Below are 18,527 nucleotides of genomic sequence, written 5' to 3'. Positions count from 1 at the left end.
CTACTGAATGGGAGAAAATATTTGCAAGTGATATAACCATTAAGGTGTTAATATCCAAAATTATGTAAACAGCTCAAACAATTCAAAATTTTTTTAAAAACCCAGTTTTTAAAACAGGCAGAAGACCTGAATAGACATTTTCCCAAAGACATACAGACGGCCAACAGACATGTGACAAGATGCTCAACACTGCTAATCAGAGAAATGCAAATCAAAACCACAATGAGATATCACCTCATACCTGTCAGAATGGCTACTGTCAAAAAGACCACAAAAAACAAATGTTGGCAAGGATGTGGAGAAAGGGAACCTTTGTTCACTGTCAGTGGGAATGTAAATTGGTGCAGCCACTATAGAAAACAGTATGGAGTTTTCTCAAAAAACTAAAACTAGAACTACCATATGATCCATCAATTCCACCCCTGGGCATATATCTGAAGACAACAAAAACAATAATTTGAAAAGATACATGCACCCCAACATTCATTGCGGCACTATGTACAACAGCCAAGACATGGAAGCAACTTTAGTGCCCATGAACAGCCAAGTGGATTAAGATACATACACACACACACACACAGGAATATTACTCCGCCATAAAAAAAAGAAACGAAATACTGCCATTTGCAGCAACGTGGATGGACCTAGGGAATATTATGCTTAGTGAAATAAGACAGAAAGATATACTATATGATATCACTCATATTTGGAATCTAAAAAATAATACAAATGAATGTATATGCAAAAACAGACTCACAGATATAAAAAATAAACTTGTAGTTACCAAAGGGGAGAGGGAAGGGGGTAAGAAATTATGGAATTATGGGCTTCCCTGGTGGCGCAGTGGTTGAGAATCCGCCTGCCGATGCAGGGGACACAGGTTCGTGCCCCGGTCTGGGAAGATCCCACATGCTGCGGAGCGGCTGGGCCCGTGAGCCATGGCCGCTGAGCCTGCGCGTCCGGAGCTTGTGCTCCTCAATGGGAGAGGCCACAACAGTGAGAGGCCCGCGTACCGCACACACACACACACAAAAAAATTATGGAATTATGGATAATTATGGAATTATCAGATACAAAACTACATATATATAAAACAAATAAGCAACAAAGATATACTATAAAGCACAGGGAATACACCCATTATCTTATAATTATAAGATAATATTTTATAATTATAAGATAATATCTTATAATAACCTATAATAAAATATAATCTGAAAAATACTTAAACACTATGCTGTACACATGAAACTAACACAATATTTTAAATCAACTATATTTCAATAATAAAAATTTCAGCAGAAATCAATAAAATTAAAAATAGGAAAATAGAGGAAAAAATCAATGACACCAAAAGCTGATTCTTTGAAAAGACCAATAAAGTCAACTAGCCTCTAGGCAGGCTAATTAAGAAAAAGAGAGAAGGGACTTCCATGGCGGCGCAGTGGTTAAGAATCCGCCTGCCAGTGCAGGGGACATGGGTTCGATCTCTGGTCCGGGAAGATCCCACATGCCGTGGAGCAACTAAGCCCGTGTATCACAACTACTGAGCCTGAGCTCTAGAGCCTGCGAGCCACAACTACTGAGCCCATGTGCCACAACTACTGCAGCCCGCGTGCGTAAAGCCTGAAGAGAAGCCACCTGCAATGAGAAGCCCGTGCATCGCAAGGAAGACTAGCTCCTGCTCGCCACAGCTAGAGAAAAGCCCAATGAAGTGCAGCAATGAAGACCCAACGCAGCCAAAAATAAAAAAGGGGAAAAAAAAAGAAAAAAAAGAAAAAGAGAGAAGACACAAATTACTAATATCAGGAATAAAAGAGGCGATCTTACTATAGACTCCATTGACATTGAAAGGATAATAAAGGAAAACTATGAACTCTAAGCCCACAAATCTGAACCTAAATGAAATGAACCAATTCTGTGAAAGACACTGTCAAAACTCACACAAGAAGAAATCTGAATAGACCTATATCTATTAAACAATTGAATTAATAACTAATAACCTTCCAAAAGAGAAAGTACAGGCCCAGATGGGTTCACTGGTAAATTCTACCAAACATTTAAGGAAGAAATTTTTTCCAATGCTTTACAATCTCTCCCAGAAGATAGAAGCAGAGGGAATACTTCCTAACTCACTCTATGAGGCCAGCATTACCCTAATACCAAAACTGTACAATGACATTATAAGAAAAGAAAACTGGGGAATTGCCTGGAATTCTAGTGGTTAGGATTCAGTGCTTTCACTGCTGTGGTGCAGGTTCAATCCCTGGTCGGGAAACTAAGATCCCGCAAGCCACACGGTGCAGCCAAAAAAAAAGGAAAACTGAAGATGGTATGTCTCATGAACACTGATGCAAAAATCGTCAACAAAATATTAGCAAATCGAATCCAACGCTGTATAAAAAGAATTATACACCACGAACAAGTGGGATTTATCCCAGGTATGCAAGGCTGTTTCAACATCCAATAATCAACTAATGTAATCCATCACATCAACAGGATGAAGAAAAATCACATGATCATATCAATAGATGCGGAAAAGGCATTTGAAAAAAAATCCAACATCCATTAATGATTTTAAAAAAACAACTGTCAGCAAACTAGGAATAGAGGGGAACTTCCTCAATTTGATAAAGAACATCTACAGAAAACCTACAGTGAACATCACACTTAATGGTGAGAAACTAGACACTCCCACTAAGATCAGGAACAAGGCAAGATGTCCCTCTCAGCGTTCATCTTCAACATCTTACTGGAATTCCTAGCCAATGTAAAAGACAAGAAAAGGAAACAAAAGGTGCTATGGACTGAATATCTGTATCCCAACATATGTTGAAACCCTAATCTCCAAAGTGATGGTACTGGAAGATGAGACATTTGAGAGATGATTAGGTCACAAGGGTGCAGCCCTCAGGGTGATTAGTGCCCTTATGAGAACGGACATGGAACACGCTTCCTCTCTCTGTGTCTCCATCATGTGAGGCTACAACGAGAAAGGGGGCCATCTGTAAAACAGGAGGAGGGCCCGACCAAGAACCGGACCGGAACATGCTAGCACCCTGATCTCGGACTCCCAGCCTCCAGAACTGTGAGAAATAAATATACTTGTTGTTTAAGCCCCCCAGTGTATAGTATCTTGTGACTAAGGCAAAAGGCAATACAGATTAGGAAGGAAGAAACAAAACTGCCTTCATTTGCAGATGACATGATCATCTACATTGAAATCCAAAAAAATCAATGAAAAAGGGAATTAAAAAGCAACTATAGTAAGATTGCAGGATACAAGGTTAATATACAAAAGGCAACTGTTAAAAAAAAAAAGGCAACTGTTTTTCTAATACCAGCAACAAACAAGTGAAATTTGAAATCTAAACACAACGCCATTTACATTAGCACCCTCAAAAATGAAACACTTAGATATGAATATAACAAATGTGTACCAGATCTACATGAGGAAAAGTAGAAAACTCCAATAAAATAAATTATAGAAATAAATGGAGGGCTTCCCTGGTGGCACAGTGGTTAAGAATCCACCTGCCAATGCAGGGGACACAGGTTCGATCCCTGGTCTGGGAGGATCCCACATGCCGCGGAGCAACTAAGCCCGTGTGCCACAACTACTGAGCCTGTGCTCTAGACCCCGTGAGCCACAACTACTGAGCCCACATGCCACAACTATAGAAGCCCACGCACCTGGAGCCCATGCACCGCAATGAAGAGTAGCCCCCACGCAGCAACAAAGACCCAACGCAGCCAAAAATAAACAAAAAATAAATAAAATAAAATAACAAAATAAATTTATTTTTTAATGAAATAATTGGAGGTATAGTCCATGTTCATGGACAAGAAGACTCAATATTATCAAGATGTCAGTTCTTCAAGCTGATCTCTCCATTCAATGCATTTCTGATCAAAATTCCAGCAACTTATTTTGTGGGTATTGACCATCTGATTCTGAAGTTTATATGGAGAGGCCAAAGACCCAGAGTTGCCAACTCAATATTGAAAGAGAAGAACAAACTTGAAGGACTGGCAGTATCAGACTTCAAGACTTACTAAAAAACTACAGTCACCAAAACAGTGTGGAATTGTACTACCTCACACTGGTCAGAATGGCCATCATTAAAAAGTCTACAAATAACAAATGCTGGAGAGGGTGTGGAGAAAAGGGAACCCTCCTACACTGTTGGTGGGAATGTAAATTGGTGCAGCCTCTATGGAAAACAGTATGGAGGTTCCTCAGAAAAATAAAAATAGAACAACCATATGATCCAGCAATCCCACTCCTGGGCATATATCCAGAGAAAACCATAATTCGAAAAGATACTCGCACCCCAATGTTCATTGCAGCACTATTTGCAATATCCAAGACATGGAAACAACCTAAGTGTTGACAGAGGAATGGATAAAGAATTTGTGGTACATATATACCATGGAATATTACTCAGCCATAAAAAAGATTGGAATAATGCCACTTGCAGCAACACGGATGGACCTAGAGATTGCCATACTGAGTTAAGTAAGTCAGATAGAGAAAGACAAATGTCATGTGATATCGCTTATATGTGGAATCTTTAAAAAAGGGTACAAATGAACTTATCTACATAACAGAAATAGAGCTACAGATGTAGAAAACAAAATTATGCTTACCAGAGGGTAAGGCAGGGTAGGGATAAAATGGGAGATTGGGACTGATGTATACACACTACTATATATAAAATAGATATCTAATAAGAACCTACTGTATAGCAGAGAACTCTACTCAACACTCTGTAATGGCCTATATGGAAAAAGACTCTAAAAAAGAGTGGATATATGTATACGTATAACAGATTCACTTTGCTGTACGCCTGAACCTAACACAACATTGTAAATCCACTATACTCCAATAATTTTTTAAAAATTAGACACAGACCTTCTACCCTTCATAAAAATTAACTCAAAGTGAATCACAGATCTAAACATAAAATGCAAAACTTTAAAAGCCCTAGAATACAACACAGGAGAAAATCTAGATGACTGTAAATATGGCTATGATTTTTTAAATACAACAAAGGCATGATCCATCAAAAATGGTTGATAGGGCTTCCCTGGTGGCGCAGTGGTTGGGGGTCCGCCTGCCGATGCAGGGGACACGGGTTCGTGCCCTGGTCCTGGAGGATCCCACATGCCGCGGAGCAGCTAAGCCCGTGAGCCATGGCTGCTGGGCCTGCGTGTCCGGAGCCTGTGCTCCGCGGCGGGAGAGGCCACGACAGTGAGAGGCCCGCATACCGCAAAAAAAAAAAAAAAAAAAAAAAAAAAAAAAAAAAAAAAAAAAAAAAAAAAAATGGTTGATAAGCTGGACTTTGTTAAAATTAAAAATTTCTGCTCTGAGAAAGACACTGTCAAGAGAATGAGCCACAAGACAAGGCACAGACTGGGAGAAAATATTCACAAAAGACACATGTGATAAAGGACTATTATCCAAAATATACAAAGAACACTTAAACTCAATAATGAGAAAACAACCTGATTTTTTTTTTTAATGGGCAAAGACCCTGAACAGACAAACCACCAAAGAAGATACAGAGCTGGCAAATACGCAAATGAAGAGATGCTCGACATATGTCATCAGGGAAATGCAAATTAAAACAATGAGCTACCACTGCATGCCTGTAGGATGGCCAAAATCCCAAACGTTGACAGCGCCAAGTGCTGACAAGGATGTGGATCCTCATGCCCTCACTGCTGATGGAATTGCCGCTTTGCTGCTAGAAATGGCACAAGCCGTAGAACCACTTTGGAAGACAGTTCGGCAATTTCTTAAAAACGAAACATATTCTTACCATATGATCCAGCAGTTGTGCTCCGTGGCATTTACCCAAATCAAATGAAAAGCTATGCCCACACAAAAACCTGCACACAGATGTTTACAGCAGCTTTATTCATAGCTGCCAAATCTTGGAAGTGACCAAGATGTCCTTCAGGAGAGGTGATGGATAAATAAACTGTGGTCCATTCAGACAATGGAATATTATTCAGTGCTGGAAAGACGTGAACCATCAAGCCATGAAAAGACACAGAGGAACCTTAAGTGCATATTATCATGCGAAAGAAGCCCATGTGAAAAGGCTACAAACTGTACGATTCCAACTATATGACATTCTGGCAATGAAACAACTATGGACGCAGTGAAAAGATCAGTGGTTGCTAAGGGCTGGGTGAGGAGGGAAGGCTGAACAGGGGAGGTACGGAGGAATTCAGAGCAGTAAAAATGCTCTGTATGATACAACGATGCCCGATATACACTGGTCAAAGCCCATGGAAGGTACGACCCCCAAGCATGAACCCTCATGTAAACTATGGACTCTGGGTGATGCTGTAGGTTCGCCAGGTGTACCAAATGCACATTAGTGGGGGCGTCTGTGGGGGTAAAGGGGAACTCTGCACTTTCCACTCCGTTTTGCTGGGAACCTAAAACTGATCTAAAAAGTAATGTCTATTTAAAAAAAAGGAGAAAGGGAGAAGGGACACAGGAGGCCCCTCAGCCACCTTTGGGCAGAGTCAGCCGGGGCGTCAGGGGCCTCCTGGACCCTCAGCCTTGCCGGCCTGCAGCCTGGCGGCCTTCCCTTTTACCCAGCAGGGAGAGGCTGGGACGCCCTCCATCCCGGACCTTGAACTTGGACGTGACCTGAGCACCTGTCTGATGCTCTGCCCTGGCCCCAGGTCAGGCTGCTGCTCCCACAGCCCAGCGAAGCCTGGCCCAAGGCCTCAGGGCGACGGATCCCGAGAAGACCACGGACTTGCCTGGAGAAAGGCCTGGGTCTGTGACCGAAAGAAGCCAGGTGCGGGGTTTCCTCCCACCTCCACCCTGACTGACGAGGATGCTGATTTGGGGCCGTGCCCACGGCCACGCAGCCCAGCCACCGAGCCAGGGTTCAGGCCCCGGGCTGGCCGACCCAAGCCCACACTCAGGACCACTTAACCACCCTGTCACCATGATAAACAGGCAGGGCCTTCACTGGGCACCAAGGCCTGAGGTCACTGACAGGAAAGGGGGAGTCAAAGGGTACAGTTTCGGGCTTCCCTGGTGGCGCAGTGGTTGAGAGTCCGCCTGCCGATGCAGGGGACGCGGGTTCGAGCCCCGGTCCGGGAGGATCCCACGTGCCGCGGAGCGGCTGGGCCCGTGAGCTGTGGCCACTGAGCCTGCGCGTCCAGAGCCTGTGCTCCGCAACGGGAGAGGCCACGACAGTGAGAGGCCCGCGTACTGCAAAAAAAAAAAAAAAAAAAAAAAAAAGGTACAGTTTCACAGAAAGGTGGGGCCAAGCTTTGCTGAGCTGAAGACTGGGGTGCTGTCTCCAGGGAAGAAATGTGGAGCCCGGGGAGCTGACATCACGGGAAACAGGGCTTCCTTCCGTCAGAAGCAGAAAAGTGACGATTCCTGAGAAACTCTCACCAAAAACAGGGCCTGAAAATCAGTCACGACCTGGACCTGGAAGTTTCCCGTCCCTTGAGGCTCCCGGGAGCGCCATTAACCAATTAGCCCTTCACAGGGCCTCTCAATAAAGCTGTAGAGTTTTCCTGACAGAGGCCTTGCAACGATTGATATTTGAATTTGAAAATTTCCTGTTAAAATGTCTACAAAGTCTCCTTTGAGATATAAAGCCAAATTCTCTTCCCTTTGAGTGTGAGCTAGACTTAGTGACTCATTTCTTTTTTTTTTTTTTAATTTATTTTATTTATTTGTGGCTGCATTGGGTCTTCGTTGCTGTGCACAGGCTTTCTCTAGTTGTGGCAAGCGGGGGCTACTCTTTGTTGCGTTGCACGGGCTTCTCACTGTGGTGGCTTCCCTTGTTGCAGAGCAGGGGCTCTAGGCACGCAGGCTTCCGTAGTTGTGGCACGCGGGTTCAGTATTTGTGGCTTGCGGGCTCTAGAGCGCAGGCTCAGTAGTTGTGGCGCACGGGCTCAGTTGCTCCGCGGCACGTGGGATCTTCCCGGACTAGGGCTGGAACCCGTGGCCCCTGCATTGGCAAGCGGATTCTGAACCACTGCGCCACCAGGGAAGTCCCGTGACTCACTTCTAACAGAGAACGGCGGAATTGCTGGGGTGCTCTCGGACACCGGGCCATGAAAGGCCCGGGCAGCCTCCTCGCTCCCCATGTCAAGAAGACACCCAGGCGCCCTGTGGGAAAAGGCCATGTGACAGGACATCAGCGTCCTCTGTCAATAGCCAGCAGGGGACCAAGGCCTCCAGCCGACGGCCCAGCTCACATCTCAGAAACGTGTCCTCCAGCCCAGGTCAGGTCTTTAGATGAGTGTAGCCCCAGCTGAGGTCCTGACTGCAGTATCCAGAACCAGACCTGCCCAGCTAAGTCACTCCCCTAGGGCTTCACCCACAGGAACTGAGATCATAAATGAACGCACGTTACTGTTTGAAGCTGCTAGTTTGGGGAATGATGTGTTATGCAGCAGCAAGAGATAACAAATACGTTTCCTAGTGAAAAACCATGCTTCCTCGGCACATGGGGTGATTTGGGAATGTTTTGGCAGGTGTTTAGGTATATTAGTAACCTTAGGAGGCCTGACGGTAATAACCCTGCTCCCCGTACCCCAGACACAGAGCCGGCTGAAGGAGCACTCAAGGGCACAGAGATGCTGGGGGAGGACGCAGGCCTGATGTATCCCCCCGGCAGCAGCCGCAGACTGACGCAACACACCCTGGCCGAGGGCATCCTGGGGGCCTGGGGAACCAGGGGGCAGCCAGGAGCTGAGGTGTCAGGAAGCGGAGACTGTGCAGCCGAGGCTCCAAGCGCCCGGTGCATTAGCCACTGTCCCACTGGACTTCACTGACAGGCCAACGCAAAGGTACCATGAGTATGGATTTCGGGACAGTGGCCACAGAGCACCAAACCCCAAGCCCAGGGCCTTTCCGAGTGGGCCCTGGGCAGCTGCACTGGTGGCAGGCCCTGCAGCTGGCCCTGGGTGGGCAGAGGAGGGTAGGGGCAGGGGCGGGGCACGAACCCAGCCGTGTTTCTGGAAGAGGAGGAGCATGGGATATTTGTGAACAGCCGCCCCGTCCACCACTCTCCTTTTGCCTTTTTCTAGAAAGGCTCCTTTGGGGTTGTTCAACTGGTCTGTAACTCATTAAACGTGTTTTCTAGGAAATTCTAACTAATGTCCTCTCTCACCTTCTGGCAACAAAATCATTCTGTTGGCCTGGAATTGCCTCCCCGACCCCGGCCATGAAAACATCCTGTAGATTCCCACTCTCGCCACCAGGTGGCGACGGCTCGGAGTGAAGGCGAGCCGGTCCAAGCGCTCGAAGCAGGTTGGGGAGGGGTGGGGGAGGTTTTGACTCGCTTCAGTCCCCTCCCTGGGGATGTGCCATGTCCCCCCACCACCTGTGCTCCTACCGACTCTACATCTTCCCTAGAATCGGCTCACTTTTTAAAGTTACGAAAATGACCTTAAGAAGGAAAGTGTGTGTTCTACGTTCGCGGAGACAGCAGCCTTACCTGCCCTGCAGAGGCCGAAGCACGACGTAAGTTCACGGAAGATGCGGCGACGTCGTTCGCTTCCGACCAGGTGTGTCTGCTGAGCCTGAAGAGACCAGCGCGGGGAGGCCCGTGTCATGGCCGCAGGAAGCCCTCCGACTCCGGGGTGGGCAGCGCAGGGGCTTCAGGCCACCCCTGCGCCTGAGGAGGCCGGCTCCGAGCAGCCCTCGGTCAACGCCGGCCGCGCTCAAGCCTCACGCTTCATTCTCCCCCCTTTACAGACGAGCAAACTGAGGCAGAGGGAGGCTGCGACTCTCCCAGACCACAGAGCTGGCGCGAAGCACACCGGGCTCGGGAGCCAGGCGTAGCCCCCCAGCCCGGCCGCAAACAGCCCTGTTGATAGAGGCGCGTGTCTGCAAAGACGCAGTGAGGGACAGTCGCGCACGTGCGCTGAGACGCCAGGTTTGCAGCAGAGAGAGGGCTTATTCACGAGCCGCCAAGGGAGAAGACGGGAGAGTAAACCTCAAATCCCCCTCCCGGAAGGCGAGGGGCTGGGGTATCTACGGGATAAAGCCGAGGCTGCGGAGGAGGGAACGGTGATTGGACAGAAGAAAAACGTGCGGTGCGGCCCTTCCGCTCCAGGCCTCTTCATGGGACGCATGCTCAGAAAAAGCGCTAGTTAACATCTTCGGAGGGTGGAGTTTGGGGCCTCTGATGTCAAAGGTCAGGGAGCGGACACTCGCGCAGGCCCTGTTGGAGGGTCGGTCGTCCTAACCAGTCTTAACCGGCTCAAGCTCAAACTGGGCACAGATGTCTCCAAGTTCCTGGGAAACAACTCCGGGAAACATCTTTTCTAGGCTCCAGGCGGCCTGGAGGAGGTGCAAGGGTTCCAGCGAACCCGTAGGGGGCAGGTTACAGGTGTGATGTGTCTAGGTGATGATCGCCCTGAGGCTCACAGGCAGGGTTTCTGCTTCTGCGAGAAGGAAGAATTGTTTCAGGGGGACAGTGTAGGGTCCTGGGCCCGCAGGATAAAGGTCTTCCTCAGAGTCCTCCATTATTGCACAGCGAACGGGCTAAGGCTCCGCCTCCAGGTCAGGGCAGGGGAAAGGGGGCTCTGCGCCTTGTGTTTCTCATTATTTCTTAGGCAAGTACCGCCTGAAACCACCTAAGAGCCCTGCCCAACTTTCAGTCGCACCTGCTCTGTGACCAGCACCCAGGACACTTCCCGTGTGGCCACCATGGTCCCCCGGAGGTGTTGGGCTCGTGGGCAGACACACAGCAAACAGCAGCACCACTAACTCTGCTGGGGGAGCAGTCCAGGAGAGCTTCCTGGAGGAGGTCATGCCCTAGGTGGATCTGAAAGGATGGAGAGTGCCAGGTGGAGTTTAGGGGAGGGCTCCAGAAAGAGAACGGCCTGTGGTGGGGAGAGGGGACAAGGATGACCTCCTGTGAAGCTTCCGGCAATGACAGGGGAGGCTGGAGAGGAGGCCAGGGAGGACCCTGCCGAGGAGCTGATGTTAACCTGAGGACACTGAAGATGAGGTCAAACCTCTGTCACCAGAGGCGGAGCCCGGCACTCAGGAGACAGCCGTCCTAGAGAGAAGCGGATTGGCTGGAACCAGAGGAGACATGGTCCACAAGGCTGACACATGCCTGTTACACCTGCTCTGTGCCAGGCACCGGTGTGTCCTAAACAGCGGTTACCCTTCTGAAGTTCACATCCAGTGGGAGGAGACATTGCATAAACGCACGCAAAATGTAAACAGAAGATAATTTTAGGTCCTGCAAAGTGCTGTGGATGAGGCAGAGAAAGCAGAGGCATTTGGAGAAAGGGGCGGACTTTCCAGAAGCACCGTGTTCTTGGCATCTGTAATCTGACGGGAAGGGTCCAGTGGAGAAGGAAGGGCCATGGCAGTGGTTTCGCTGCAGGAGCCATGACCTTGAACCGGTGAAGGGGGCAGAACCGAGAGCTCAAGAGCAGAGTCGGCCCTCGTGTTGATCTTCTCTTGCTGCTGTAACCAAGCCCTGCCACGCAGAGGTGATCGCAACAACGTCCCCTTCCGCTGAGTCTCTCGCTTCCTCTTCTGCACCAGCCGCAGAAGGCTGTCTGCACCTAGGGGCTCCCACGTTCAGCTCAGGCCTCCTGGAAAACCTCCCTCTTTCGGGGTCAGCCGTCCCGTGAAACACAGCCCTGAGGTCGCACCCGATTCTCTGGGTCCAGGGATCAGGCTGTGGGATGGTGGGGGCCGTTCCTCAGGATTCCTACAGGAGCAGGAACCCCTTGCGCTGGAGCAGGTGGGAAGGCAGGACATGGAGGCCTGTGTGCGCGCGCACACACACACACACGCACGCACACGCACGCACATGGGATTTTTCCAGAATAAAGGAGGCCTGAGCACGTTTACAGACAGAAGGAGCCAGAGACAGGGGCCTCCACAGGCAGGCAGGGAGGGAGGGAGGGACCCAGCAAGGAGCCCGAGAGGCCGGAGCAGGAACGCCTCAGCCTCCCCGCCCGGGAAACCGTGTGGTCAGCCAGGCCGGCCGGCTCAGGCAGCCCTGGAAGCGGGGGTCCCCTCCGGAAGCCCAGAGGCTGTCCCCCGCCCCGTCCCCACAAACGCCTGTTGCGGGGAGATAAGGAGAGCAGGCGAGCCCTGCATGCCCGGGATCCCCACATAGAAGATGTGTCCAGAGTGGAGCCGTGTGAATGCTGGTGACCTGTGGCTGTACCCACAGGCGCGAAAGCAGGTTCCCCTAGGCCGTGGACCCTGCCCTGTTTGGGTAAGAAAACCATACTCACAGGACAGAAATAAAAGGCAGTCTTGCTGGATATTGGGGTTGAGGACAATTTGTATCATCTTCTTCCTGCTCATCTGCGGAGTGCGGGTTTTCCACGATGAAAACGATTTCTTATTTGTGTCGGTTTTTGTGGTTTAAAGTTGTACGTGTTGAAAATAAGAACGGAACCTCAGAGGCCCGAGAGGAGGAGCGAGCGTGGGCCCGGCCAGATGAGCTCAGGGCAGGAACGGCCTGGGAGTCGCGGGGCCGACACCCGCTCCCTGTCCTGAACGAGAGGAACGTTCCTGTGGGTCTGGGGTGCCGGGGGTAAAGCGCCCTCAGCCCCCTGACTTTGATTTCTCCTGCCCAGCGCCGTGACCTCCGGTGCAACGACCCTCTTTTAAGAACAAGGATCAGCTGGAGAGGGTGCGGGCTCCCTCCCTCCTGGCTGAGGGGACACCTGGCCCTGCTCACGGTCCAGTGTCCCCTCGGCTGGCAGCATGGCAGCTCTGGGCCTCAGTTTCGCTCTCCAGCCCCAACCCTCTGAGTTTTAGAGGGTTTACAACCGTCCGGACCGGGGGCCCAAGACTGACACGTCCTTGGCTGATGCTAGCCACGGCCATGGGGGATGGCCAGGGGCCCCTCTCCTCAGCAGCCCCCCACTCTGGGCTCCTCTCCTGGGCCCCTCTGGTTGCTAGAACCGCTTCTCCCTGTTCCCAAAGCATTGCTATACCCCAGGGGCTCCCACACCTCAGCCCCCACACCCTGCCACAGGTGGAACTTTTGCCATCTCTGCAAATCCCTTATTGACTAAGTTAACATTTCATATTGCTCACATTTTTATAACTTATAATAAAAAGTATACATTAGCGTTTTAATTTTCTGATATAATTCTTTGTAATATTTCACTGTTCAGCTTGATTTTAATTCATATTTTATTTATTTTTCTTTCTTTCTTTTTTTTTTTTTTTTTTTTTCGGTACGCGGGCCTCTCACTGCTGCGGCCTCTCCCGTTGCGGAGCACAGGCTCCAGACGCGCAGGCCCAGCGGCCACGGCTCACAGGCCCAGCCGCTCCGCGGCACGTGGGATCCTCCCGGACCCGGGCATGAGCCCGCGTCCCCTGCATCGGCAGGCGGACTCTCAACCACCGTGCCACCAGGGAAGCCCTAATTCATATTTTATAACGTTAAAGTATAATTAAAGATACATTAATCTTTTATAGAGAACTTTATATCACTAACATAGATGGGAAGCTGATGTCACTCTGCAGAGTAGAATGTCGCTATAGAAATAAATACAATGCATGTACGACTATGGTCTTGACTTCTAGCCTGAGACTGATGCAGCTCTTTGTTAAAAAGAAGGATCAGAAAGTGTTGAAAGGCGCTGAAGATGCAACGGCACCCACCTCCTGGAAGCCTCGCACCCCTTCTGGGACCGGGGCCGCCCTTGGTTCTCCCGCACGCCCTGGACTGAGGATCACGGGGCACTGGCGGTGCAGTGAGATGCACTGTACCCTTCCGTAAACTGGGCTTGACCTGCGGTTCTGTGCGCAAGTCCCTGGGACCCCGAGGGCCCCGACCTCTGGAGATAGGCCCTCTGGGGGCTGCACACAGGGATAAGCCAGGCTGTTTTCACCATTTCCTTCCTCCCGCTCGGGCAGGGGCTGCCATCCGCTGCACCACACAGAGCGATCACTGTGGCCTCAGCCAGGACAGCTCAGGCCGGGAACGGGGCGCCCCGCCAGCAGGCCTGAAAGGTAAGCGGCCCTCATCACCCCAGCACCACCTCCCGCCGTGTGGGCTCCTGGTAGGGGAGGCGGTGGGACTAGGCCAGGCAGAGAGAGAGGAGGCCGGCAGGCAAGTCCAACTTCTGTCCCTCCTGGGGGGTGGGGGGCATCGGCAGACGTTCGCCCTGAAACAGCAGGTCCTTGGCTGAGTCAAGATTCATTGGTTTATTCAACAAACGTTTATTGGAAGCTTGTCTTCGCGAGAGGAAACAGCCCGCACCGAGTCCTGGAGGGGCGGTGAACCAGGCAGAAAGCAGAGACTTGAGTGCCAATGTGGTCTCTGACGTGGAGCGCTGGGCAGCCCTGCACAAGTCACTCTCCCTCTCTGGGCCTCAATTTCCCAACTCCAAGCGTGAGCGTCGATCAACAGCTTTCCAGGCGCAGCCCCTTCTGGGTCACCTTCCCTATTCCCCCGGCAGCATCCTCAGCCAGCTGCCTTCCACACCAGAGACGGCTTGTGAGAGTTCACTCCGCCGGGGCCAGGCCTGCTCCCCCCACCGCGGAGTACAGGCTGGGTCTCTGCCAGAGGACGGGAGGGTCCTTCCTCTTCCCAAGGAAGGACTAAGCCCGCTCCGTGCTCCCACCGCAGCGGACGTCACGGCCCTGCCTGCTGGCCATCCGGGAAGGGTCAGCCGGCCTGGACCCCGCACGCTTCACTTCCTTGATCCCAGCACGCATTTCACGGAGGAGACAGCCCGGCCGGAGACGGAGGTGAGTGGTCTCTCGTCCGGTCGGGTCCCACCAGCCCTTGGGCCGGGTGCGGGCCGCCAGGACCTCACGGCCACTGTCCCCGCAGCCCGTCCTGCCCGATGTCCATCTGGGTCGCTCTGCTTGTGTTCTGGGCGGCCGCCGAGGCCTCCGAGGACTGCCCCGCCGCGTGCGCCTGCCGGGCCCTGGACACCATGGGGCTGCTGGTGGACTGCGGGGGCCGGGGACTCGCGGCGCTGCCCGCCCTCCCACCACACACGCGCCACCTCCTGCTGGCCAACAACAGCCTGCGCTCGGTGCCCCCGGGCTCCTTCGACCACCTGCTGCAGCTGCAGAGCCTCGACGTGGCGCACAACCCCTGGCGCTGCGACTGTGGCGTCACCTACCTGCGCCTCTGGCTGGAGGACCGCGCGCCCGCGGAGCTGCTGCGCGTGCGCTGTGCCGGCCCCGGCCCCGCCTACGGCCGCGCCCTCGGGCAGCTCAGCGGCTCCGAGCTGGGCAGCTGCGGCTGGAGCCTGCGGGCGTCCTGGGCCGACCCGGGGCTCTGGTGGGACGCGGCGCTGGCCGTCGTGGCCGCGCTGGGCCTGGCTCTCCTGGCGGGCCTGCTGTGCACCGTCTCCGTGCCCCGGGCCTGAGAGCCGCCGCCCCCCCCCCCCCCGCCCCGTTCAACCGGGCCCGGGGCCCTGGGCATTCCAAGCACCGGTAGCTTAAAATAAACCAGCGGCTCAGCTGTTACCCAGGCTCGGAGATGTTTCCCTCTTAGCACCCGAGTCTGTCTCTTCCTGGAAACCTGCGACCATGTTTGTTTTGACCGATATTGACTGGGGCTTCTCTGTCCACCAAGATCCTAGCAAAATGTTTCGTCCCACGTCTACACCTCCTCCAGCCACCCCCAATGCCACCATCTCTGGACACCCCGGGCACTTCCCCAGGTCCCGGGAGTCCCGTTCTCACACCCTCCTGGCCGCTGGCACCTCCTTCCCACACGGGCCGCCAGACAGCCCAGGCCACCCTCACATCAGTGTTCTAAGTTCCACAAAAAACCTTGTCCTAACGACGCAGCAGCGAACAGACCCCGGGTGGGAGGAGAGGAGACACAGCTGTGACGGACCTTGGAAGGCACGTCACTGTTCCCAACATGGGCTTTGGCCACCCTGACCTGGCCACGAGGCCACCTGGCCTCACCCCACCCTGTCCTTTGTCATCTTCTTCTCTCTCGCTCTCTCTCCTTTTCCTCCTCTCTACGCCTCTTCTTCAGAAACAAAACAACCAACTCCCGCCTTTCTCATGGCAGCAACTCCCCTCCTGATGCTGGCATCAGACACCTGCAAACTCTGGGCTCCCACCTCTACCCTAAGCAACGGTCACCAAAGTCTTCAAACAAGATGCTTCTCTCCCTCAGTGGGTTTCTGGTGCCAGCAGTTAAAATATTTAACTTTTTTCCACCACATGAGATACTAATTACAGATACATTACTGGCCAACCCACATCTAATATAATTATACCAAAGATTCCCCCCCACAAGGAGGTCCACATGGTGGGGCTGTGGGTCAGAGGTGCCACGAGGAGGGCCAAGTGGGCACCAGGCGCCACTGGAGGGCAGTGACCCACAGAGGTGAGGCTGGACCGGGAGCCCCAAACTCGGGGCTGGTGGACAATAGGGAACGGTGGGGACTGTCGTCAACCCAGGAGCCCACGCTCCATCCAGAGGTCCCGTGGGATGTTGCCACGTGGAAAGGTGGCCAGGTGCCCGTTCTTCCAGAGAGGTTGGAAGAAGTTTATGTTAAACTGAATTAGTCAAGCATTGGCGACTAAATTTAAATTTTTTAAAATATACATCAACGGGACAAATAAAACATACTAATCAACATGAATAGTCCGGAGGCTGAGAGTTTGGTTTCTGCATTAGGAAGCAGCTGGCATCCACTCGCTGGGCACTTAGTATGTGGGAGGCTCTGCCTAAAGCCCCCCGCCCCCCACGGGCCTTTCTCCTGTACCCTGTGAACCCTGTGAGGAGGTGCTGTCCTCCTGCACCACATGGAGGTGGACTCAGGCCCAGGCCCGTGCTCACTTCACGGGCACAGGCCAGACACGTCCCCCATCAGCCCTTGGAAGCTTCCTGGCCCTGCGCTCCCAGAGCCGAGCCCCTTCAGCCTCAAGTCCCCAAGTGGGGCGCCCCGAAATCCCGCCCTGCTCCTTCCCGGGGGGCTGTCCTCCCGTGGCCCCCGCGGCCCCCGCACCGACGGCTGCGGATCGGGGCTGGAGCCGCAGGGCCCGCAGCGCCGGCCCGTGGGGAGCGCACAGAGGATGCCCGGGAGTCGGTCCGAACCCGCCATCCCGGCCGAGTCTGTCCCTCCCGGTGGGGAGAACCCACAGCAGAGGCCGCAGCTCCGGGCAGAGTGGGGCGTCTCCCCACCCTCGGGAGGGGTCCCGGGCGTGTCGGCAGAACCGTGTAGCTGCCGCGGTCGCAGCGGGCCTCCCGGAGGAGACTGGGGGCGGCGGGGCAGTGCCAGCCTGAGCGAGGGGGCGACGGTCAGCGTGTGACCTGCCTTCGGATGTTCCCGAGCCGGGGTGGAGGGGGTCAGGCGGGGGCCGGGCAGGGTGGGGAGCGGCCGTGGGGAAGGTGACCTGGGGCTTCAGAGCTGCGAGGGGGAGGGGAGGGGAGGGCTCAGGACTGGGCCGGGGGGCTTCCCTTCCCTGGAGGCAGGGCCGGAGGGGCCCCTGGGCGAGTGTGTGCCGGGGGGAGCAGAGAGGGTCACGGCTGGAGCGCCGGGAGCCCCGGGGCCGGGCGGGGTCACACTCAGCCCTGGGACCCACAGCCAGCCCGGGGCTGGCCCCAGGCAGGGGCTCGGGAGCAAACTCAGCGGGGACCTGGAGCGGGTCCCTCTGGACCCCGGCCTCAGGTTTCCTGTCCTAAAGGCCAGGCCTGGACCTGGTGCCCCCCGAGTTCCCCCCGGGTCTGGGCGGTGCCGAGGGGTGGGCAGAGGCGGGGGTGCTTGGGACAGCCGGGCCCCGGGGAGCGCCTGCAGGGCCCGGCTCAGATGGCCCAGTTCCAGGGTTTTCGTGCAGGGGTGCTCGGGTGGGGGCCTTGCATTCAGAGAGAGCAGGCGGTTCAAACGACAGGTGTTTCTTGTCCCTGGAAAGACGGTTGGCAGGGGCATGGAGCTCGGCCCACCTGGACGGTTCCCCGAGTCTCCTCCCCACGGGCCCCCAGGGTCTCGCGGTGGCCTCCCCGGATGGGGTAAGGGCAGCACAGGCTCCGGACGCGCAGGCTCAGCGGCCACGGCCCACGGGCCCAGCCCTTCCCGGACCGGGGCACGAACCCGCGTCCCCCGCATCGGCAGGTGGACTCCCGACCACTGCGCCACCAGGGAAGCCCCGACAGGTGTTTCTTGTCTCTGCAAAGGCGGTTGGCAGGTGCCTGGGTTGTGGCCCACCTGGACCACCCCTCTTCTTCCCACCCCCCCACCCACCCCACCCGCGGCTCCCCGGGCCTCGCAGTGGCTTCCTGGGATGGGATGCAGGCAGTGCAGGACTCAGTGTCCCGAAGAAACCAGAGTCTGGTGGAGCAGTGTCTCGTCCAAGGTCACAGGCCAGCCCGGGCAGACGTGGGGTTTGAGTGGAGGCTGGTGTGACCCCCCCCCCAGCCTATTAGCCTGTCTTGCGGGAGGCTTGGCAGGTGGGCACGGCCCACCCGGTGCCCTGAGCGGCTCTGCCCTCCCGTCAGCAGGGGCCCCCTCTGTGAGGGACCAGGGACGGACTCCGCTGATCTCGGGGGGCT

General features: G+C 53.8%; 1 protein-coding gene across 2 annotated transcripts in view; it reads left to right on the top strand.

Moving 5' to 3' along the window:
- GP9 (glycoprotein IX platelet) overlaps positions 1 to 16,616 on the top strand; it is a 31,619-nt gene extending 15,003 nt beyond the window's left edge. The window contains exons 2-4 of one of the 2 annotated variants that reach the window (XM_067043338.1): positions 13,913 to 14,008; positions 14,628 to 14,749; positions 14,835 to 16,616. In XM_067043338.1, the coding sequence (XP_066899439.1) occupies positions 14,848 to 15,381 (534 nt within the window). In that variant the 5' untranslated portion in view covers positions 13,913 to 14,008; positions 14,628 to 14,749; positions 14,835 to 14,847 and the 3' untranslated portion in view covers positions 15,382 to 16,616. The remainder of the gene's footprint in view (positions 1 to 13,912; positions 14,009 to 14,627; positions 14,750 to 14,834) is intronic. The other variant, XM_067043339.1, reaches the window with a different exon arrangement.
- Positions 16,617 to 18,527: the final 1,911 nt, after the last annotated feature.

This window comes from Kogia breviceps, chromosome 10, assembly GCF_026419965.1.
Source record: "Kogia breviceps isolate mKogBre1 chromosome 10, mKogBre1 haplotype 1, whole genome shotgun sequence".
Lineage (NCBI taxonomy): Eukaryota > Metazoa > Chordata > Mammalia > Artiodactyla > Physeteridae > Kogia > Kogia breviceps.
The sequence above is the reverse complement of the archived record's forward strand: the minus strand, read 5'-3'. Positions and strand labels throughout refer to the sequence as shown.